This window comes from Lacerta agilis, chromosome 1 (assembly GCF_009819535.1).
Source record: "Lacerta agilis isolate rLacAgi1 chromosome 1, rLacAgi1.pri, whole genome shotgun sequence".
NCBI classification, from domain to species: Eukaryota; Metazoa; Chordata; class Lepidosauria; order Squamata; family Lacertidae; genus Lacerta; species Lacerta agilis.
In genome coordinates, this window is record NC_046312.1 from 133081935 (window position 1) to 133106741 (window position 24807).

At 42.5% G+C, this 24807-nt stretch overlaps 1 protein-coding gene across 1 annotated transcript in view; it reads right to left on the reverse strand.

Annotated features, from left to right (window-relative positions):
- Window positions 1-656: 656 nt before the first annotated feature.
- Window positions 657-24807, reverse strand: part of AGAP1 (ArfGAP with GTPase domain, ankyrin repeat and PH domain 1) — a 372692-nt gene continuing 348541 nt past the window's right edge. The window contains 2 exon segments of the mRNA XM_033172415.1: window positions 657-1926; window positions 4824-5079. Coding sequence (XP_033028306.1) covers window positions 1723-1926; window positions 4824-5079 — 460 coding nt within the window. The 3' untranslated portion in view covers window positions 657-1722.

Consider the following 24807-nt stretch of genomic DNA (forward strand, 5'->3'; position numbering starts at 1 on the left):
ATGTAAAGAATTCTTCACTGGTATCTCAGGCAGTTTCAACATTCATTCCTTCTCTACAACATACCCTTTTTCCTACTCGTGCCTCGCAATTCAAAATCACAGAAGCCACAAAGGAGACAAAAGCTAAAAACAATTCAGTGCTACCAAAACATTGAACCTGCAATTGTTATCTAAAATCCTTCCCAGAAGTCAGTCATTCCACGAGATCCATTCTGGAGGAGAAAAGGCTATGTTTGGACCCTGATTTTTGCATACTTTGCTTCTGGCTCCCAAGCACCCTCCACAACATTTTCAGGAAGCATACAGTGAAAGACGTTTGTGCTTCTGGAAGACAATGGTCTGCCTTTCCAAACCATATTTCCCAACACCTTTTCTGCAAACATGTGCCAGCATCTTAGACAGATATGCTTTTCATCAAAGGAAAAAACTATTTCTTTGTCTGGAGTGTTTTCACGATCTATTACAACAATCTGTGATCCCTTAGATCCTAAATATCTGCACATTATTTCACATCAATTATAGTTTATAAATTAACAGAAGTATATTTGCCTTACAAATAAAACCAATGCATATTTATGAACATTTAAAAATTCAAAAAGAATATTTTACATACACATAACCAAAAGACACAATACACAATCTAAATAACTTAGAGGGTGAAACTCAACACATTCATATTGGTGCAAGTGAACAATGTATTTCTCAGGAGGGAAAAAATTAGCCTTTTATGTAGTTATTCTCATAAATGAGCTTGAAATATTTTTTCCTTAGCAGTATTCATTAATCCTTTTTGCATTTCATAGCTATTCTTATTTATTTTTTCCATTTTGTTTTTACACCAAGGAGGCTGCAGTCAAATAATACTCAGCAACTGATTTCCTCTCTTTGGACTGAAAAATTAAACAGATACTAAATTATGACAGTGAATTTAGAAAGGAGGGCTCCAAGGGCTTGAAAGAACATGTCTGAGATAATATGATGCTTCTAAGAATATTGCAATCACATCCAAGCAATCACCGAAGCGTGCCATGTAACTACCTCCTCAGCTAATATGCTTTTTTCTCCGTGATGACTAATCATGTTCTATTAAACAGCAGTAATGCTGGAAGAACTCAACTATACAAGTGTAATGAAGCCAGTATTCTCCCTGGACAGATTAGCTACAACTGATTTGACACATACCATCATAGGAGCTTCAGACCTGACAAACTCTGTGCTTGCTTCTGATTTATGCCGTCAAGCTCTTCAGAAAAGGGAATGAAATCCAAATGTTCAGTTTGGTAGAGGTGAATTGTACTGATGTGCTTAACTGTCAGTTAAGGAAAGTTGCAATTTCTTCTCGTCTTCCCCCTGTTGTTTCCCTCCAGTAACTCTCATGCAATACTTGCCTTGGGAGTCTTGCCTCGAGACACCCAGTCAAATGGTCCCATGTCATGTGCTATCATTAGTGAATCCATGACCTCTCTTTGTCTTCCCCTCCCATCTACAGTTCCATCCTTTGAGTTATTTTTATTAAAACAAATGGTTTCTGCAGTCCTCTTTTCTCCTTCTCCTTCTTGTCTTTTTACAGTAGCCAGGCAATTCCCACCCTCTCTGGAGAAAGTGAGACCTGAGGAGAAAAGAAGGGCTACTTTACAGACTCATGGGCTTCAGCTGTGAAAGTAATGCATAACATGAGGCTGCATGAATATTAGTAATGTCAGAAAGCAAGAACCAGTATTTTCAGATGATGGTGGGCATCCTTGCACTGCTGTTGTTCCTATTCGTGTTCTTCCGTGATAAATTGGGAGTAGCCATAAGGACAAAGCGCTCATCTGGGCAGCCGTACTGCAGGAGAATGTCAACGCACTCTTGGCTGGTGGCTTGCCTGGCATAGGCCAAAGCACCATTTCCATGGGCATCGCGGGCCATAACGTCAACACCATACTGTGGAAAGAACATGCAGCATTTAGGAACGGGAGCAGGCAGAGAAGCTTGAAATAAATAATTCTCATTACCTAGTTTTAAATCTGAACAGCTTTGTGTTGTGCATCCAGCTATCATAGCCAAGGTCAGCTGCACTCCTTCCTCACTCATGGAGAAGTGAGCTTCATGCATGCTGACCCTAGATGTGCTCGTGAACTTTCAAGGAAGAGCATTTTTAAATTAAGCAAGCTCTTTTAAACTATATACACATTTCAAGGGATATACACTGTACACTGATTCTGAGCTGCCAGCATTCATAAGACTTTTGCACCAGGTTGGAATATGTACACGTTAGGGGAATGTTAGGGGAATGTACATGTTGTAAATTATGCATTATAACTGTAGAATGTACAAAATTAATATATATACAATCACCAAGGCGTGTAGATGGATTCAGAAACGTGCAGTTTCCTCATCTTCTTCTTTTTTAAAAAAATATTATTTTAAAAAATATTATTTGATTCTTGCAATAATACAATACAACAGTTCTATATACATATATTCAAATATTGTTTTTCATTTTCACGCTCTTAATTCCCTGTGACTTCCCTCCACCCATGTTTGGCATCATTAAATTTAATACAGTATCTTTAAATTGTGTTTGAGCAACATACTAATACTATTAACCATAAGATCTTATACTTGGTTCCTCTTAACTTTGTGGGTTTCAGTTTAAACATATCAACAAATTACTTTTGGAACATCGTTTTGCCATCTATTCCTCTACGCATTCCCATTCTTTCTTTAAACTTTGATTGTAATCTGATTGCTGCCGTCGTTTTAGCTAATTCAATAAATTCACAAAATTTAATTTGCCATTCTGCCACTGTTGGGATTTTTTATCCCTTCCATTTTTTTGCGACTGAAATCCTTGTGGCAGCTGTCACATAAAGAAAATTTTTAACCTTGTCCCTGGGGATGTCTTTTGTCACTACAGTCATACCTCTAGATACGAACGCTGCATGTTGCGTTCGTCACAGTTTACGAATGTGCCGAACCCAGAAGTACCGGAACGGGTTACTTCCGGGTTCGGCAGTTTGTGCATGCGCAGAAGCACCAAATCGCATTGCGCACATGCGCAGACGCGGCGCTTCAGGCTGCGCGCTGCGAGGGGCGGTCTGCCCTGAGTACTGCCCTTGGGGGGGGTGACACTCGTTGGCCCGTCCCTCGCCTCCATGCCGCGGCTCCGCAGGCCAGCCAGCGATGAAAAAGCCGCTGAAGGGGGGGGGGAAGGAAAGCAAAGCAGGCGCTTTTTCACCACTGGCTGGCCTGCAGAGCTGCGGCATGGAGGCGAGTGGCGGGCCAGCAAGGAAGGGGCGTCACGTTGGCGCTGGGGGGGGGGGGAAGCAGCTGCCGGCAGACAAGCGGCTGCTTTACTTCCGTAGTGCCTGTGCGTCGTGATGCACGCCGCCACCCCCGGGGGTGCTTTTGGGTTTGGTGCCCCAGGTGCCGCGGAGGCTTCCTCCGCCCCTGCGTGCTGCTCATGTTGCGAATGGGGCTCTGGAACGGATCCCGTTCGCAACCAGAGGTATGACTGTATTCCTAAAAGGAAAGCTTCTGGTCTTTTTTCAAATGTTATTTTGAACATTTTTTTCAATTCTTCATAAATATTTCCCCAGAACTTTTTCATTTTGTCACATCCCCACCAAACATGATATAATGTTCCTTCTGATAACTTGCATCTCCAAAATACATTTGTTTCTAGTTTATATATTTTAGCTAATTTAGCAGGGGTCATGTACCGTCTGTACAGCATCTCCATTACATTTTCTTTAATGGTATAACAGGTGGTAAAGTTGATTATCGTATTTCCAAAGTCTTTGCCATTGGTCCATGTGTATTGCGTACGCAAAATCTTATCTGCATTTAATCATAACCTCCTTTATCTCTTCATCTTTGAGTTCCCATTCCAATAATAAAATGTACATTTTTGATATTTTTTTGGAATTTTGTAATAATTCTAATTGAAATTTTGATTCTTCTTTTTGGAATCCATTTTTTTGTCTGCTTTAAATATATCATTTAATTGATAATATTGTAACCAACTCTTACAATGTTGAGAAATTTCTTCATAAGATTTCAATTCTAACTGTCCTTCTTTTAATAATTGTTTATATGTTGCCCAATTTGTATCCATATTTTTCTTTTTTTATCAAAATTGCCTCTAATGGTGCGGCCCACCATGGAATCATAGGCTCTAAAATTTTTTTGTTACTTCCTTCAAATTTCAAATACTGTATTTTTTGCTCCATAAGACACACTTTTTTCCTCCTAAAAAGTAGGGGGAAATGTCTGTGCGTCTTATGAAGCGAATGCTGTTCGGAGGAGGGACAGGCGGGAACCATGGCTCCCATCCATCCCTCCTCCACGGCTTGCTTTGGGGCAGTGGGGCTGGGCAGGAGTCGCTTACATCTGTGTAGGTGGATCCTGTCCCTCTGCTGCTTTGAGGCGAGCCCCAGAGGGCTCTACCTCCTTCCCTCCTTCGCGGCTCACTTTGAGGTGGCGGGGCTGGGCAAGAGTTGCTTACACCCGTGTAGGCGGCTCCTGTCCCTCTGCTGCTTTGTTTCCTGCACGCAGATTACATGCAGAGTTTCCTCTTCATGGGTGGATTATGTGCACATTCTCCATGTGGCCTGGTGAATGTGCAGAATAGCCAATTGTTTTGCCCAATAACTGTTCAATAACTGTTCATATAAATTTCCCCTAATGCATATATACCACCACAACACTCCAAACACTTGTATAAAATCGAACACATAAGCTGTACTACAGGGCCTGGCTAAACCAAAGTGACAATTCAAACACACCCATTAGTGCAGGCAGGGCTACTCTCTCAAATTCATGTAGCACATACTCACCCAAATTAACAGTTGCACCAACACCACATTTCCTTTCCGGCATGCTAGATGTAAGGCTGAACGCCCGTCTCCATCTCCACAGGTTTCATTTACTTCTTCTCGTGTCCCATGAGCAAGAAGCAGGATGACTGTTCGCAAATCTTCCTCCGCAGTTGCTCTTAGCAGGCGCTGGCCTAAGGAAAACTCTAAGCACTGCAGTGGAGCAAGGAAGAGCTTCTGCTCATATTTTGCTCGGATCCAGTGCTCTTTTTCTTCCCTAGGGAAACAAACAAATATCATTCAATATGAGATCATCCATCTCCTACAGATCCATCCTTGTGTTAAGTTTGTTCTAACACATGCTTAGTTTTGCTGATAATCTGGACCAGGGGTCGGCAAACATACCTGGCCTCAGGCCGGTTCCTCTGAAACCGATCATGCGGCAGGCGGGAGGGCGGAGAAGCACGCATCCATACGCACGTGCACTCGCTTTCCCCCGCGACAATCCCGCGACGACCCCTGCCGCCTGCTCTTACCAGTGCGGCGCAGCTGCCCAGGTAAGCGCAACGTCAGAAATAGCATGTGCGCATGCATCATTTCCGGATGTACTTCCAGGCTGCTGCGGTGCCGGAAATAGATTGTGTACGTGTGCACGGGTCTCCGCAGACCCAGAAGTGCGGCGGAAAGGACGCTTGCGCATACGCACAAGCTATTTCCGGCACCGCGCCGGTAGGAGTGGGCGGCGGGGGTTGTCGTGGGCCAAATAATTGGCTCACTCGGGCCGTATCTGGCCCACGGGCCTTAGTTTGGGGACCCCTGATCTGGATAATCTAATAGTTGGGTTGAAATGAGGGCATTTTTAATGTTAGCTGTTTTTTTATTTTTTAAACCAAACAAACCCATACACTTGAAATTCTGGGTTTTATTTTCTCTTGGATAAAAATAGCAAGAGAACAGTTGCATACTGTGGAAATATGCTATTTATTCCACTATCTATGACATCTGGGCCACAAGTAAGAAAGAAAGCAAGGTAAGAATGTAGATTTATGGTTCAAATACATCACAATGCTAATATATGCCATGTAATTAACCAGAGGTCAGGAGAAAATGCCATCTCTACATATAGGAAAGAACAGCAAATACAGATGTATCCTCTGAATTACACAAATGCTCCCACAAGCCATTCTCTTAGCTCAGCCCTCCCCAACCAGATGCCCTCCAAATGTTGGAATCCAGCTCTCATCATGCCCAACTAGCAGGCCATTGGTTGGCGATAATGGGAGTAGTACAAAACATATGGGCAACTCCACATTGGAGGAGGCTGTCCTAGATTATACAAACACAATGTGGCAAGTTTAATGCATTTGACTGGGGGCCCCTTCATACCCTATATAGGGGTGCAGTTTGGTGTGGGGAAAGAAAGTGGATTTAATGTGCTGGGAATGCACTTGTTGGGAAGCAGCACTTTTGCAGTTGCCAATGATGGCACGTTGGCAGAACAGACAAGAGGATCTTTATGTATGATAGTATGCAGTGTGTACTGGTCACACACCAGTGTACATCCTTGGAGATAAAACACTGATTGAATGGGAGAAAGAAATGGGCACTGTTGGTCTCTCAGACTCCTACAAGTTATCACATATGCGGATTCCAATATTCAGGGGAGAGTGCCATTGCTTCTGTTGTTGAAATGACACCAGGAGTGTACAAGAGGAAGATGCCTTCTAACTTCGGGCGGGGCGGGGGGAATCTGGAGGCCTGCAAAACTACAAAAAAAATCTTTACAAAGATATCCTGACAGGGAACCAGGAAATGGGCTCATTGAAGAATGAGCATGCTCAGTGACCACAGAATTCTGGAAAATTAGCAGAAGGGTAATAGAATGGAGTATCTGGTTCCTGCCCAAGGTTACAGAACTGATCCCAAATAAAGTTACTTTTGAAGACATCCTTGTTCATTGTGGTAATCTCTTTAAACAGAAAGCCACTTCAGGCCAAAGTAAGGAAGTGTGGTCATGCCTTGGCTTTAGTTCTTCAAGTACAAAAATAAACAGTCCTTTGAGGTTTTGCAGCAATGCTTACCCTTCTTCTACTGTAGTAATGTAGTGTCAGGTTAGCTTTAATCTGTTTTCAAATGCTTATGTAAACAGGTCATTTACAAAGTAAATCTGGATTAGTTTTGCATCACTTCATGGTGAGCAAGGATGACCTTAACATAACCTCCCTGAATACTTTTATGCAAACCTTCCCACATAATGTACTTCACAAAGGTAAGAGATTTCATATATAAAGGACATTCTCCCACCCTCACATATCTGAAGCAGAATGCTACCAAATAGCTGTGAAAAACTTTTATTTCTTTTTGTGAGCATGCTTTTTATTGCTTTTTCCAAACTTTCAAAATAAAAAATAGACTGGGTACCATTTCAGTATATTTTAGAATACTTGCCGTTCAATCTTATGCATGTCTAACTCAGAAGTAAGCCCCTCTCATTTCAACAGAGCTCACTTCCACATAAGCTTTGGTCTGTAAGCAACAAATTAATTAACGATGTCTGTGTGTGAGCAGAACAGACTTCTGCTTGTATAACTTCACTTTCCTCTCCTCTGAAAATCTGCTCAAGGGGGTTGAGGGACCATTCAGAGCACATTTGGGGGCTGCAGGGGAGTGAGACAGGATGGTGAAGCCCCATGGAAAGGGTAGAAGTCCACTTACACAATGTTGGACAAACTTGACAGCATCTTAAACAGCAGATCCCATCACCTCCTGGCAAATAGAAGGGGAAGAAATGGAGGCAGTGAGAGATTTTATTTTCTTGGGCTCTGCAGATGGTGACAGCAGTCACGAAATTAAAAGATGCCTGCTTCTTGGGAGGAAAGCAATGATAAACCTAGACAGCTTCTTTAAAAGCAGAGACATCACCTTGTCGACAAAAATCCATATAGTTAAAGCTATGGTTTTCCCAGTAGTAATGTATGGAAGTGAGAGCTGCACCATAAAGAAGACTGATTGCCGAAGAATTGATGCATTTGAATTATGGTGCTGGAGGAGACTCTTGAGTGTCCCATGGACTGCAAGAAGATCAAACCTATCCATCCTTAAAAAAAATCAGCCCTGAGTGCTCACTGGAAGGACAGATCCTGAAGTTGAGGCTCCAGTACTTTGGCCACCTCATGAGAAGAGAAAACTCCCTGGAAAAGACCCTGATGTTGGGAAAGATGGAGGGCACAAGGAGAAGGGGATGACAGAGGATGAGATGGTTGGACAGTATTCTCGAAGCGACTAGCATAAATTTGGCCAAACTGTGGGAGGCAGTGAAAAATAGGCATGCCTGGTGTGCTCTGGTCCATGGGGTCATGAAGAGTCGGACACGACTGAACGACTGAACAACAACAACAATCCATGACAGCACCTACACACTGGTTCTGAACACCCACTGCCTCAACTGGATTTGCTGAAAGGGAGCTGAGTGTAATTCGCATATTGGTGACACCTCAGTCCACATCTTCATGTAGACCAGGGACGTCCAACTTCCAAGAGACTGTCACACGATTAAAATCTGGTAGTGATCTACCACGCCACAGACTCTCCCAGCTCACTAAGCTGTTAACTTTTCAGTTTTCAACACGTCCTCTTCCCAGTCTGTGTCTTGTGCGCTGACGTGCATCTGACCCAGTTCTGACAGCTAGCACCTCCAAATGGGTTCTAGATTATGTTCCCATCAAATCAGGATGCTAGGAAAGGAAAAAGCCACAACCATATCCCTGTAGTAAGGTGCAAAGGAGGGGCACAAAGAAGAGCACTAGTGTAGGGGTTGCAACTTTTTGTGCTGAGGGTTGCATTCTCTTGGGGATAATCCATAAGGGCAGAACTAGAGCTGAAAATTGGTCAACCCAGAGAGAAAAATGGTAGTCAATATAGAAATAATTATTTGGAGTTGGGGTGGCAATTCACAAGGCAAACATTAAGATGACTAAATCAAGACTTGGACAGCACTGGGCTACATAGTGGTTTGGAATGGTGGGTGTGTTGCTTACTGTATTTCACTTAATTCACTTTCTTTCATTGGCTGACTTAAGCTGATGCCAGATTCAATGTACCTGGCTAAGAGTAGAAATCACTTCAAAGAGCACAAACACTAAATTGTTGGTCTGGTATCACAGACTCTTGCTGGGATCCACAGCTTATTTTGGTTGAGATTTCTTTTTCCCCATGGAAGGCCAGCCCAAGTGCAGAGTTGTCAGCACTAGATCACTTAACCTCATCCTAATCCCCTTGAGGACCACTGTTCGCATACCCTGTTAGCTAATGAGCTAAAAAATGAATTATTAGAGCAGTATGCAATAAGCTGAAAGGAGGCGGCACAGTACTTCATTTTAGCCAGTGGTGACATACCTTTAAATAAATCAGTTGTATAAGAGGGAGGGGAAATGAGAAGAGCAACTAATCAGCAAAGAGATAGTGAACTTCTCCCTAGAAGTGAAAGATACGTGCAACTGAACATCTGCTCTAAATGTTTTTCTTTCTTTTATGCACAACTTCTCTCTCACTAACGCTTCATGTTAAAATCACAGTAGCCAACAACCCCCCCCCCCAAGCTGGTTGTCAACCTAGTTAGTTGTCTTACTTGATTGCAATTGAAATTTTATAATTTATTTCCCTGAGATCACAAAACGGGTTAAGACTAACACACTAAAATGTTAATCAATGCTCTGATACAACCCTGGGAAATCCAAGAACATGTCAATTGTTAGGACTAATACTTTCTTTCAGTAACTTGATTCAAAATACATTTCAAAATACTGGAATAACACTGTTCCAAGTTATCGGTGATTCCAATAAGGAACCATTAACACTAACAAGTAGAAATATAGTTAATAAGACCAGACAATACTTAGTAAAAATCAAATCGCTTTTCCTTTCAACCTGTTACTGTTAGAAATTCAAAGCCTTGTTTATAACAAAGCCTAGATATATGGATGCAAATAATCATGCTGCCTCCTCCTCTATGCCAGAGAAGTGATGATGCATTAAAGCCTGACGAAACAGCACCATCAATTTCCTGGCTTTAATATGCATCTCTACCATCAATGAACTCTAAGCATCTTTAATGCAAATAATGGAAACAGAGCCCTGCTTCCGACTCTGCATATGGGCTACTCAAAATAGCACAAAAGCCTTTGTTTATTTAGCTCCTTGAAGATAACATCCAATTACTTAAATTACTCTGCCATTTGCACCATATCATTGTCATCTGAAAACAAATAAACCAGAAAATGTTGGTGGGGATGAAGTGAAGGGGGAAGAAAAATGGACAGGATGCAAACAGCAGATACATTTCTGACAACCATTTTGCTTCACAAACTTGACTGTGCTTTGCCATCACAGCATGGTAGAGCATAAATATTCAGTTATGAGTTCATGCCCTGGACATATCAAAACATATTTCCAATGCAATATTACACCTTTTTTTTTTTTTTTTAAAGGTGAAAATTCTATTATTGATTCTCTTGACATCTATCCAGGGGTACTGCTTTGATTGTTCACTGTCTCTCTTAACTTTCCCTTATGTCCTTTTCAATTCTATCCTAACATTGTCCTTGGACAAATTTTATCCAGTGATGGAAACATAAAATTCAAACCACTTTTACTCTGAATCTGTGCGATACAGAAATACTGGAATTGTCACATAATAAATAAGGAGCTTTGCAGGCTTAATGCAAAAAATTGCCACTCGAGATCTAATGTCTATTAGGACTTAGATTCACAGATATTTTGAGCAGTTGGGTTTTCCACACAACTTTCCATAAAAAGCTTTTCTCAACACATGGTACCTAAATATACATTTCACACAATAGGCAGAAGAAACCACTAAATGTTGGGAGGTAGAGATGCTTACAGCTTCTTGAGAAGTGCAGCTGTATACATGTTCAATGCATTGCCACTGTACATATTTAGGGCAGTTCTACATGTTATTTTTCACCAAAATGGTTTCCTGGGGTTGCTTTTCCTACCTGTCCTTTTCTGCAATGTTTAGAAAAACTCCTGTGTTGTTGCATTTCTGTATTGTAGTTTTCCTTCATCCTGCCAGTGAAAGATGGGGAGCCAAGGCAGGAAGCACATGTGATTAAGAATTCCCATGCGTTAGAATGGGAATATGCTCTTGGTGGCATCTCTTTGCCATGTCTGAATGTGCACTTCATGTGTATATTTAACAAACCTAAATGTGTAACTAAAATGTAAAGTGTGCCTAAATGAACACTATACTTTAATGCTGTGCTAAAAACATCCAGTCACTCCAGACATCAATTTATGATGCTGGGAAGAAAGCTTTACAACCAACTTTGCAAAACCACTATAATTAAAAGTTCTTTTCATGCAATTACACACAGAAATATGAACAAAATATTAAAACATGCAGATTTCTGGATTTCCACTACTCTGATACAACAGAACAGAAATACTTATGACAAGCTAAGCAGTCCCCTAAAAACAAAGGAAAATAATTGGTCGTATTTGCTAGTCTGTTGTCTTTGTCCATGGAGTTTTCTTGGCAGAGATGCTGGAGTGGCTTGCCAGTTCCTTCTCCAGGTGGATCACATTTAGTCAAAACTCTCCACTATGACCTGTCCATCTTGGGTGGCCCTGCATGGCATAGCTCATAGTTTCTCTGAGTTATTCAAGCCCCTTCGCCACAACAAGGCAGTGATCCATGAAGGAGCAGTGATCATCTAGCCACTGATAAATAGACAAAAATTTGTCCTGTCCTACCACAAACTATCAGTCTGTCCCCTTTAGTATCCTAAAATGTCTTAATTTAGTAATCCAGGCAGTATGTCAACACAACTTGATGAAATGCCTCATAATCCAGACCCTTACTTTACTGCAATACTTATGGCTCCTAGAAAATGTACAGGAGAAAGATGATGGCACAAAGTTTGTGGGGTTTAGTAGACAATTGGCTTGGAGGAGCAAGTACGGAAGAGGGCATGTTTGGTTGCACGGGGGTACAGTGGGAAGAGGGAAAGGCAAATTCAGTTTTGCAGTAATGACTGAAATGGACCAGGGTGAGAGAGGAAGAGAGAGAAAAGAGCTAGCTGCAAGGAATTTCCCAAACTGTCTTCCTGCCTCAAGCAAAGCAGGAACTGGAAGGGACGCATGGAAGAAGGGCTGGGAACAATATGCTGAGTAAACAGAGGGGCTTCCTCTGTCTCTGCAGGAGAAGCCCCAACCCTTTGGCAAAGTGAGTGTTTAGCAGTTGGCTGCTTCCTTTGCATGCATTCCTTCCCTCTTTGCCTGCGTTGCTAAGGGGAAAGGAGCTCAGGGCCTCAAGGGATACAAGTTCCTTGCAAACCAGAGGGATGCAGAGAGCAAACAAAGACCAATGGATGCCGATTCTCCAATTATTGAAAGCTTGCAGGGAAACAGTGCCTGCTAACAAAATACAAGAATTTATGTGCACTGAGAAGTGGAAGAAAAGGAATAAATTTATTTGTGCCTCCCGGTCAATACTATATGTGTTTTCAAACCTGCAGGGTGTTTTATGAGACTTAAAAACAAACAATAATCATTAATTAAATAAAACCAACCTACTAAGCTTATTAGGTCTTTCAAGTTATACTTCAGGTGACATGACAAGGTAAAATAAATTACATACAAATGTAATTACATAGATGCAGAAATGATGTTGCTAAAAAGCATTAATATTGCAGGACTGTTCCTCTTGGTACAGGTATGGGGAACAATTATATTTAAAACAAAATAAAATAAAAGTTTGTTTGCTACAGCTTTGCCTATCTAGAAGATTATAAATTACACAATTACTTGCTGGAGGTAAGATGCTTAATAAATTAAGTTTATTTAATTAGCTACACCCAGAATTCATAGGTCAGATAAAACTGTCTTTATTTTCATCTTACTTTTTGATACACACTGCAAGCTATGCTTTAAGACAGATTCAGAGTCAATGGATTTCAGGAACATGCCTGAAACTCAAGATATAGAAAAAAAACCTCAACAAGTAACATCTTATCTTGTTGCTAATCTTGATGCTAATCTTATTGCGGAACTTGAATGAAAAGTGACACAGTATCCCAGAGCTTTCCAAACTTTTCATGTTGGTGACACACTTTTTAGACATGCATCATTTCGCAACACAGTAATTCAGTTTTACTAGCAAACCGGAGGTTAAACCAACTCCTTTCCAGCCCTGGGAGGAGTGCGGGGAGCGTTCGCACGACACACCTACACACTGCAGCCAACCCACTAACATGTCGCGACACAAAGTTTGGAAAGCTCTGCAGAGTCAAGTTTACATATATCAGACTTGTAGTTAGATCTCAAAGTCATTTAATCTAACTGCCTGACTTATGGAACAGAAATGTAAAGAGTAACTCAAGAAAAGTAACTGCCATTTTATAATAATCTCAATAGCATGTTCCAAGGCCCAAGTGCAGTAGGAGGAAACTCCCGTAAAGCTGAATGGTTAAAGCAAGACTAATGTCTCAAAGTGATACCTGGTTCACACAATACAATTCTTTTCTTAAACAGATATAATTCCACACGGGAAAACTGTATGAGCATGATCCCATTGCATTCAATAAGAAAAAAAAATCAGTACATAATCCTCCCACTGAACTTAAAAGGACACAGAGAAGTTCGACTTTGCATGGACTATGCTCTACAACACTCCCACCCCCACCCCCACTTTATGACGGTTGTAGACCAGCATAAGGAGGGAGGGATACAATCATTTAAAGTCACTTACAAAAAACAAAATGCTAAAAGAAGTTAAAACAGTATATATATATATGTCTGTAAGATCCAAAAGAAGCGAAGAAAGTCTAAAGAAGGGTTAGGAACATCAGACAAGAGTGAAAGAGCACAAAAGGCTAGTATATGTAAGACCACAGATATCCAGCGATGGAGCGAGCCGGGGCAGGACGCTCTGCGGGGCCTCCGAGGAGTCTGCCTGCCTTCTCCCACTCAGTCGCCCTACAGCTGAGGGGGAGGCAGTGGGCAGACTCTTTGGGCAGTGCGGAGCCTGTGCACGCTCAAGCTACCGCATCTCTCCCAGGAGAGACCACGTTGCTTGGGGGTGCTGCAGGCCCTGCAGTGAGTGTAGCCCACAGGGCCGTATTTAGCAGATGCGTTGCCGGGGTGCAAATATCTGCCCAGCGCCCCCAAATTACCACGGACAGTGTTGGGGTGGCCATAGCTGCACACTGCCAGCCATCCGGGGGGGGGCACAACTCTCCCCCATGCCGCTGTGAAGTTGCGCCCCTCCCAAGCCTCCTCAGGAGGAGAACAATCCCCGCAGAGGTTTGGGAGGGAAGCACAATGCACAACTAAGCCCTATGGGAAAGACGGCTCTGGAAGCCCGGCATTTTGTCACTCCCCTTCAGTGGTGACACCTGTGGGGGCGCAACCCTACTGCACCCCCTTCCTCCACCCCTGCAGATACAATACAAGTGCTCATTATACCGTATTTTTTTGCTGCATAAGATGCACTTTTTTCCTCCTAAAAAGTAAGGGAAAATATCTGTGCGTCTTATGGAGCAAATGGTGGTCCCTGGAGCTGAATTGCCCAGGGGCCAAAAGAGGATCATGCTTTTTATTTTACAAAGAGAAAAGGGGGTGTTGAAAGGACCTACTCAGCAGCTGATCAGCAAGAGATGGGGAGAGAGATAAGAGTCCCGGCTCCCTTTCAGCCCCGCCCTCTTGCCCAGGCCTCCATTGTTGAATGTGCTGCAGAGGGAGGTTGTTTGTTTCCCCAGCAGCATGTGACTGGCTTATTAGATTATCTGTCTGGAAACTGTAGAAAAGGCTCCCTTTCCTTTAGAAGCTGCAGAAATGTGAGTTGAACCCCATAAAAACGGGGCTTTTCCCCTTTGCAAAAGGAGCTTTGCTTTTCCCCCTTTGCAAAAAAGCTGCAAAACTTTTAGTTGATCCTCAAAAAAACCAGGGCTTTTCCCTTTGCAAAAAAGCTGCAATTCTTTTAGCTGATCCTCAAAAAAAACGGGGCTTTTCCCTTTGCAAAAAAAGCTGCAAAACTTTTAGCTGATCCTCAAAAAAACAGGGCTTTTAGAGGAGGAAAACCAGAAAAATATTTTTTTTTCTTGTTTCCTCCTCTAAAAACGAGGTGCACCCTATGGTCCGGTGCGCGCTATGGAGCAAAAAAAATACGGTATCTAGTTTGTGGCACAGGTCATCATCTGTTGAATCTTGAGCACTGCTGTGCAGAATCTGGCAACGTTGTATGTTATAGCAGGACTGGCTGCTGGTCCTGCCCCCGCCTCTCGCCGCATTCAGTGAGAGGCAGGGGGCGGTGGCATAGGAGATGGGACCAGCGGCCCAAAGGGAGCCCTTTTGGGCCGCTGGTCCCGCCGCTGCCTTCGCTCCGTAAGACGCACAGACATTTTCCTTTACTCTTTAGGAGGGAAAAAGTGTGTTTTATGGAGCAAAAAATATGGTAGATCATTATTTCTGAGCCAGTCAAAGACCTGGAAAAATGATTCTGTTTTCAGCCTATACAGTGTTTGTGTCGGGGGGGGGGGGGGGAGAGGGAGAATGGGCTTCCCTCATACCTTCATACGCTTTATTCAATCTGATGTAATGGCCTCTTGCTTTAAAGTCACCCACAGAGGATGGTTCCTACCCTTTAGTTTTACCTTTGTGGCATCTTCAATTTAATGGAGATTAAGAGCCCAAAGTGGCAAGAGTTGAGGTAGGAAGGGATCCCGCCTTATGCCAAGAGAGATTGAAAAGAATTTGGGGCTTTTAAATCATGCCTCTCCTTTGAGATAAGCAGGGGAGTGGGCCAGGCAATAATTAGGCAAGCAAGTGGGGCCTCAAGGAGTGCCAATCTGTCCTGTCCAGCTGCCCAAATCAATTGTCTCCTTCGGCCTCATAACTGGCCTGCCCCTGCTGGCATCCCTGCTATTTAGCCAGTTGTGGGGGTAAGAGATTTATGGTAAACACAGAGCACATGATGTTTTCATACTGGGAAATAATTTTTTTTTTAAAACTGAATGACCTTTACTGCACATCAGAGAAGTTGTTCTGACTCCAAGTGCCAAAAAAGCATACACTACTCAAGAAACATTTCTATGAGAAATATCATGTTAATAATATTTTGATTTTAGAGACACTTTCGCTCCATTATGTTAAATACAACCTGAATTATGCAAGCTCAACTGTCCCTGAAAAAGGAAAAAAGCCAGCCTAAATAGCATAATTTTTAAAAAGAGAGCTGAAATATCAGTAACATAAGCTACCCATTCTCTCTTCTTATCTGCATAAATAGTACCTAGTGAACTAAGCAGTAGAAAAACAACTGACACACATATATTTAAACACATAAATCTCAATACATCCCCGCTAGGTGAGAGATAGACAGAGAAAGGTAGTCAAGTGAGGTACTCAGGCTCCTTGTAATGTGGCATATCATAGGGATGTACATCAGCAATGTACTTTACAGCAGTTCTTTCTGTGAAGTAGCTATCACACTGCATTAAGAATACCATAACAGTCGCTGATGTGATCTGCTTTGGAACATATTGCATCATAAACATACGAAAGAAAAGAAATGGAGCTTTTCCTCTTCTCATAATACTATACAACAGAGAAGTATCCCAAGTACAACTGCATCAATGCCTTTTAAATAACAAGGCTGAAAATCTAGGCTCCATGACAGTTGTGGACAAGGACTAAACTAAAAGATGTTGCATGGGATTAGTTAGGACAAACTGGAAAGCAAAGTAAAGGTTTCATGTTTCTGTCAAATATTAGTTTGTTGAGGTATAAGAAAAATTCATGGACGATGTAAAATGAAAACATGTATAGGACTGGAATAAAGGATAGTTTATATGGTTTTTGCTAACCTGAAGAATTAAATCAGTTGTGGTGAAAACTAGTCAAACAAAATATTAGTTCTTACTTTTTTAAAAGGGAGAACTGCTTTAGTTTTGATGTCTGACTTGAAATACATTAATTGCCAGAGGATAAGTAGTGCCCACTACACTCAAATAAAGGATTCTGACATTTCTGGCTAACATACTTGTTTGGAAATAAGTCTTGAAAACAATGTGCTTGGGGAGATGGAGAGAGAAAGAGGACGTTATGTTTTAAATGCCTATAAACTCACTTAGAATTGGTTGATAAAAACAGAAATCCTAGCTGATTCAAACAAAAGGAAAGGCTACAATGATGACATTTTATCTAGTATTTCCATTGAAGACTTTACAGGAATTTAAACTGTGGTGATAGTTTTCTACTAGCAAAATCTATGACCACTTTTTTGTTATTTTCCCTACTGCACAGTCTCTTCAGGGCACCATTTGGAAATCATTAAAAAAGATAGAATACTTCTAATCTGTTACCAATTAGAAGAAACATGTGAATATTATTTTCTAATTTGAGAATCGACTGCATCTCAAAACCACAGAGAAGTAATTGAAATAATTACATCTCCTCTGAATATTTCTATTATGCTCTTGAAACAAGAGGGTGGGCACTTATTTGCCTGATGTGCCCGAGGGCTGAATGTATCAATAAGTACATCAAGCCCTGCCACATGAACTGGCACAAAACCATAATTCCTACAAAGTGCATACATTGGTTTATGGCAGCTGCAGCCTCAGGGCTGCCAAACTGATTAGCTAATTCCTAATGGTCTTTGTGCAAACTTGTGGGACTGAGTTGGATGAATGGGAGAAAGAAGAAGAAAAGTAAAACAGGTAAACATTCAACCTTTCAGCTCGTCCTATGAAAAGGAGCAATTTTCAGGGGCCCATTGCTCTCTAATAGCATTACAGGGTTTTCACTATTTTACCCCCAAGGACCCAGTGGTACTGTGAGTTAAATAAATCCTGAAAACTGGTATTTTTTTAGTGGTTGGAAAGAGAAAGATACACCACTGGAAGAGTGAAATATGTCAATAAAATCTGAATGCATTATACCTATATCTGTATCTGTTAGGCATCTTCAGTTAATCAAAGACAGCACTACCAATTAGGTTCTTATTTTAAAGGCCATATTTCAATCTCATAATTCTGAGCTATCCTTAAGACACTCATTACAACATTTTCATTAATATTATCCAGAAAGTTCTGCAGAAAAAAATGCAGTTGTTGACTTAATTCTATTGATACATTAAATTAATAGTCCTCCTTCCAATGCTCTCTTTTCTACAACTGTAGCTCTAGACACTAATTAGCAGCTTCCTTCAACATGAAGAACTAACTATGGACATGTTACCTGTTTCAAAATTCTGTGTATTATACACTTCCTTATATAGATTTTATAAAGATTTGTTCTTGTTAATTACATCACATCATATTCCACTCTAGTTTTACCAGATGGGATCAATTTAATGAGTTAAGATTCCTGCTTTGATATTCAAACCATATTTGTAAGGCTCCAAAAGGAGCATTTAATTTGAACAGTTCCCACCTCCAGCTGTCAGGTTCTTCAGCTTGCTGTAGTTAAAGACAGGACCCCTGGTTTTAAGCAGCATAACTGTGATCATTACGTGGAGTGTGGAATATGGTCTCTAATGCAGAATGAAAAGAAAAAGGTATAAAAGGCAAGCTTTCTGGCCTTTACAGTTATTGTGAAGGCCTGAAAAATGTGCTGGTAGTTTTTGTGCACTGAAAATAAAGTATAGCTGGGAATGTCAGTGGTCAATGATAAAGGGCACACAATAATGGAATTTAGTAGAGACAACAAAGTTTTGGAAAATTCCTGTGATACAACAGAACACACAGTATCATCCTTTACCCCCTGTCCCACAACTAGATTGGTCACAAAAGGTGTAGGATGCTGATTGTATGGTATAATATCAACATAGTGTGGATTATGGATCACAACAGAAATGACATAAGTGCCACCCACAGATTCTATTGGCTCCCTTCAGCATTCTGGTCCATCATCTCACTGGCCTTCATGCAGTCTTGTAAATTAGCCCCCAAGCTACTGTGGGATGTGATCCATGGGTAGCAGTCAAGTACAACATTCCTTGTAATGCTAGAGTGGACATGCAAGGGAATGTTTGGTCCAGCCAGTCGAAACTTCCTGTTCCTCCTGGCCTGGAGCCAGGGGCGTCGCAAGGGGGGGGCGCCCCTAGGTCAAGGGGAGGGGGGGTGACTGGTGACACTTTGGCCGGCCCCTGCCACCCCGCCCCGCTGGGCGGACCCGAATAGGGGGCATGTCGCCTTTCCCCCCTTCCAGCGGCTATTTTTCGGCGGGGGGGGGCCGACCAGCGAGGAGGGGGTGTCACGCTTGTCACCCCCTCCTAGCTGACCACCACCCCCCTCCGAAAAAAGCCTCGGAAAGGGGGAAATTTCCCCTTTCTGCAAACACGTGTGCCGTGACGTCATGATGATGTCACGACGCACACACCGTGCCCCTCCCCCAGGGGGGTGCCTCTGCGCTGCCGCCGCCCCCAGCAGCATAGAGGCTAGCTACGCCACTGCCTGGAGCATCCTTCCTCTTGCATGTGACCAGGGGTTGGCGTGACCTAACCTGTCCAGGTAACAAAAGGACGAGTCATGCAGCACTCCCTCCCTTTTTTCCTCTTTTTCCTTTTGCCTGCTTCCAGCTAGGACTGCTCTGTTGGCTTTCAGCCAACAGCAGCACAGGGATTGTCCCCCATATGGGGTGAATCCACATGTTGCTATTTGTAACTTTAAGTCTTAAGCCTGCCTTCAGGATTGATACTGTGTACTGCCTGAACGTGAGTACACTTACTTTTTGTTGACTATGAATAGGATTGTGCCGTCTTTATTCTTTAAGAGGGATTCAAGGGAATTTACCAGGAACGTACAATTCAATCTGAGGCAGATTGAATTGCATAATAGTACGAGGTTCTAATGATCCTGCAACCAGCTTTCTGCTGTGCGTGAGATGGGGAATGTAACTCTGCTATATAAGGAACTTGCTAGCACAAGAAGGCTGATCGCCGTAGAATTGATGCTTTTGAATTATGGTGCTGGAGGAGACTCTTGAGAGTCCCATGGACTGCAAGAAGATCAAACCTATCCATTCTCAAAGAAATCAGCCCTGAGTACTCACTAGAAGGACAGATCCTGAAGTTGAGGCTCCAGTACTTTGGCCACCTCATGAGAAGAGAAGAATCCCTAGAAAAGACCCTGATGCTGGGAAAGATGGAGGGCACAAGGAGAAGGGGACGACAGAGGATGAGATGGTTGGACAGTGTTCTTGAAGCTACTAACATGAGTTTGGCCAGACTGCGGGAGGCAGTGAAGGATAGGCGTGCCTGGCGTGCTCTGGTCCATGGGGTCACGAAGAGTCGGACACGACTGAACGACTAAACAACAACAACAACAACAGCACAAGTTAGGAAGGATATTACCGGTAATAAACAATATATCCTCTCATGCCACCCTCAACATTCCCACAGCTACTAGCCTGCATACATTTTTACTCTCCTACTTTTTACCCATAAAGGGGGTTGGTGGAAGATGGATAGAGCACTCCATCCCTCATTTGTTCTGCAGCAGATTTGTGGAGGGCACAAGAGGTGTGTAACGGTGAGAGGAGGAAAGTTCCAATGCACTAGAGGGGATCCTGTGCTGGCTTCCAATAGCACAACAATTTAGTTGAGTCATAGGACTCAAGACATTCTTATAGCCTGGTGTCCAAACAACTCACTCTTTGACTTCACTCATTGGCTAAAAGCACTGAAAGGTAGGAGCAGCCAGGCTGGCTCATCTCATCCCACAAAAGTTACTTCAAAGTAGATCTGCTCATTTTTCTCCTTAACTTACTTTCTAGGAGGGCTGGAGAAACTTACTTTCCTCTCTCAATGAAACCTCAAGAGTCTGGGCTTCTTGCTGGCTGTAAGCCTGGTGCATCAGTACCTGCTCCAAATTGGCCAGAGTGCACCCACCTCTGGGCCAATTGGAGCAGGTGACTCTGTCCCTTCACCACCAGCTTCTGTTTCTATGGGAGATATGAAGGGATGAGTGTCATATCCTTCACAGAAATGCAGTGGGCTGGCAGTGAAGGATCACTTTGTTCTTCTTCCCTTGATTTATTTGCTGGCCATGGGGGTTCTCTTCCTCCCAGGTTAGAATGGAAGCCAAGTCTCTCCTCTGCTAGCCTGCTTGGATAGAATTTCACACTAGGCGAGTAGTTAAGAAAAAGTCTGCCTCAAAGATCTCTTCTACAAACACTTTCTCATTAGTCCCATATTTCTTTCTCCAACTCCACCATAAAATAAAATGAACACAAAATTCTAAATGTTACTAAAGCCCATTAAGACTGTGCAAATTGTGAAGAATGCTAATTAAGTAGACTTCTGCAGAGCTGTCCATGTTTCATAATTTATTCAGCTACAAATTCTGCTTTTGTGGATGCAGAATCTGAGTTTTTGGTTTAATCAGCAAAACTGTTGATCCCTGCTTAAGATACAACATTATGCATTACAATGTGGTACATCCATAATGAAGCTCAGGTTTCATGATGGGTTATGTGACCAGATAAAAAGAATGACATCCTTTAGTGAAAAGTCATATACCACCCCTCTAATCTAAGTTGCGAATTCTGTGGGCAAGCCAAGATATATAGTAAAATGTCACCATAGAGGTAGACTTATTCTGACAATGGCTCAGAATTACTACACCTGAAACTAGGGAAATTAATGAGCTTTGAAGCAGCGTTCACTCTCTAGGATTGTCTCTAACAGTCTTTGTGATCTTACTGACAAAAGCGTCAAGCAGACATGCTGTTAATCTAACTACAAGCAACTCAGGCATATTTCTGTTCAAATTACTTATCATTTGTATGAGAATGTAAGCACGTGTGATCTGATTGAGCTAAATTTTACATGATTTGCTCCAGTCAACTCTACAGCACCATTTTGAGTACTGATATGTGGTAGAAAGTTTCATCAGCAAGGAAACATAACACAGTCTTCCAGCCCTACATGTTATTGCAACCATTAACACTTTCAGTTCTTGTCGGCTACGTGGTGTACACAAACAGTATTTGGTCCACCTTTGCAATTTCATTACCCATTAAACCTAGCAAAAAGCTTCCGGTTTTGGGGAGAATGTATACCTAAACATCTTCTTTAACTCACTGTAGATCAATCCCAAAATATTTTCACTTTATCACAAGTCCACCACATATGGTAAAAGTCCCCGTCTGAATTCTTACATTTCCAGCATGCTTTATCCTTCATTCTATACATTTTAGCTAATTTCACTGGTGTCAAAAAGCATCTATACATCATCTTCATTAAAATCCTCCTTAATGCCATGCATGCTGCAAATTTTAAATTCTCATTCAACAATCTTATCCGTGAATCAAACTCAATGTTGTACCCCAAATCTATTGCTCATTTTGTCATAACTTCTTTCACTTCTTCATCGTAAACCAATCTAATAACAAATTGTACATTTTAGACGCGGGTGGCGCTGTGGGTTAAACCACAGAGCCTAGGGCTTGCCGATCAGAAGGTCGACGGTTCAAATCCCCGCCGGTGATGGGGTGAGCTCCTGTTGCTCGGTCCCTGCTCCTGCCAACCTAGCAGTTCGAAAGCACATCAAAGTGCAAGTAGATAAATAGGTACTGCTTTGGCGGGAAGGTAAATGGCGTTTCCGTGCAATGCTCTGGTTCGCCAGAAGCGGCTTAGGTCATGCTGGCCACATGACCTGGAAGCTGCACGCCAGCTCCCTCGGCCAGTAAAGCGAGATGAGCGCCGCAACCCCAGAGTTGTCCGCAGCTGGACTTAACGGTCAGGGGACCCTTTACCTTTTTACATTTTAGACAATACTTTACTTTTGCTTTCTAACAACTCGCTTTGAAATTTTGATTTCTTATTATCAAAACCCACTTTTCTCTTATCAGCATTGAATAAATCATTTACATGATGATATTGCAACCATCCTATGAAACAGTCCTTGAATCTGTTCATAGGGTTTAAGCTTCTACAAAGATCTCCTCGTAAGTAGCCCGCCTCCCTTCTATATTTAGTTTTTTGACCGACAATACCTCAATCAGAGAAACCCACCATGGAGTTTTCCTTTCCAATAATTTTTGTTTCTTTCCCATACTTCATAAATTGATCTTCTAATTACACGATTCAGGAAATCTTTATGTACTTTCACTGTGACTGGACCTAACAGTCAGGAATACCCTTAACCTTACGTGTAAATGCAAAGATGCATAAAGCCAGAAGCCTCAGGAATCAGGCCCCCTCAAGGTGGAGGGCTGCTTGCTCGGCTTTGGGAAGGCAGCACGAGGGCTATGGTAGCATCCTAATGCCCTCCTTCTGCTGAGCAAGTGCTTACTGGGCTTTGAGAAGGTGGGGGGGGAGGGATCTAGGACCCTCCCAAAGCCCAAGATCTCAGTTGTGCATGATTTTTTTTTGGGGGGGGGAATAAACAGTGGGTGTCCTCCACTCTCCATTTATTTACTTATTCCCCTGCACAAAAATCTGTGATCATGTAGGTATAACAAGTGTAAGATGTGAGATACCTGTACAATTGTTAAAGGTTGCAAAGTGGACTTTGCTTTACTGATAGTCCCCTAGCAGCTAAAGATACGCTAAAAAAATCAAGAATTTCTATGTCTGTTAACAACAGATAGTGCTAAGAAGTCCAAGGAGGACTGAGAGTCATTAGAGGAGAATGCAAGGAAGCTGTCATTTCTCACAGGCAGTTACAAACAGCTACTTAGGAGGCCAGGATGTCAGCTGCATGGGATTTGCTAATCTCTGCTTTTGTGAACATAAATTTGCATTTACTTTGGCTGAAATATAAATGTGAAAAAGGCCATAGAATTTTCTAACCTTCTTTTAATATTTTATTTCCCTTGTGACAAACTCAATCCTTAATTCCTGTATCTTTAATTCTATAGAGTCTTATCTCTCCAAACAAACTCGATCATATGTCTGTAGCCTTAGGTGCTCACCTACATTTTATTTTTTAACCTCTTAAACAACATTGGAAATGTACTTTGTCCCCTGATGAGCACCGTAATGAGAACCAGCTGTCAATCACAGCTCCATTAGTGTGGACAGACTTTCACTTCCTGATTACAATTTATTTGATTCCCAGAAGCAAATAGGACTTCTTCCCTTTCAGCTCTGTTGTAGCAGCGTTATTCAGGAGGAGTGGGTGTTTCTTCTGTTCCTGCGGGAAGCCTTTGTCTCTTCAGTTTCCTCATGAAAACAGTTTCCTGAGTTTACCCACCCTCTTCTGTCCTGGGTCCGCTTAGTAGTTGCCAACGTTTTTCTTCCGCTGCTCAGTTCACCGACACCATACAAAACTTACCAGCTGTTTGCACTTTTGCAAAAAGTGCTGTTATGCATTCACAAGAAGAATGCAATGTATTCTATGGCAATTCAGTACAGAGATACAAAGGCATCTTCTTCTGTATAGTGGGTCCTCCATTAAACAGGGCACGTGTTGCGGTGCGACCTGGCCACCTGACCCTGTGTTGTGGGTGGGTAATCTTGGGAACAGCCACAACCCCTGATAGGTGGGTCCCGCGTGTTTGGGATGAAATCTGGCCAATGGGGTGCCTTCAATAGCAGCAACGTGGGACCTATATAACCCATGCGAGGCTTACGAGCTTCCTCTTGGGGCTTTTGCATTGGAACACGGAACACTGGATCGTGGATTCGCTGCTGCTCTGAGAGACTTTGATCTACCTTTGGTGAGTTGCTTCCCCTTTTTACCCTCAATCTTCCCTTAGGTTTTCCCGTAATTGTCCTCTTTTCCTTAATCCACCCCTTCCCCCATTCATAGAGAACTTGCTTTGGGGCTTGTCCCCCCCTCCCGGGGCCTGCGGGCCTTTGCGGATAGACCCTTCACCCCCCCACTTTTCCTCCCGGGTTCTGGGGGAGTCCATTGGGGGGTGGATTTTAATCCCTCCAGGAGCCATTTCTCAGCGGTTTGTTTTCAACCTTGCCTTGACTCACCGGGTGTCGGTGCCATCGGCCTCGCCGGTCTTGCTTTTCCTGTGGATGGTGGTG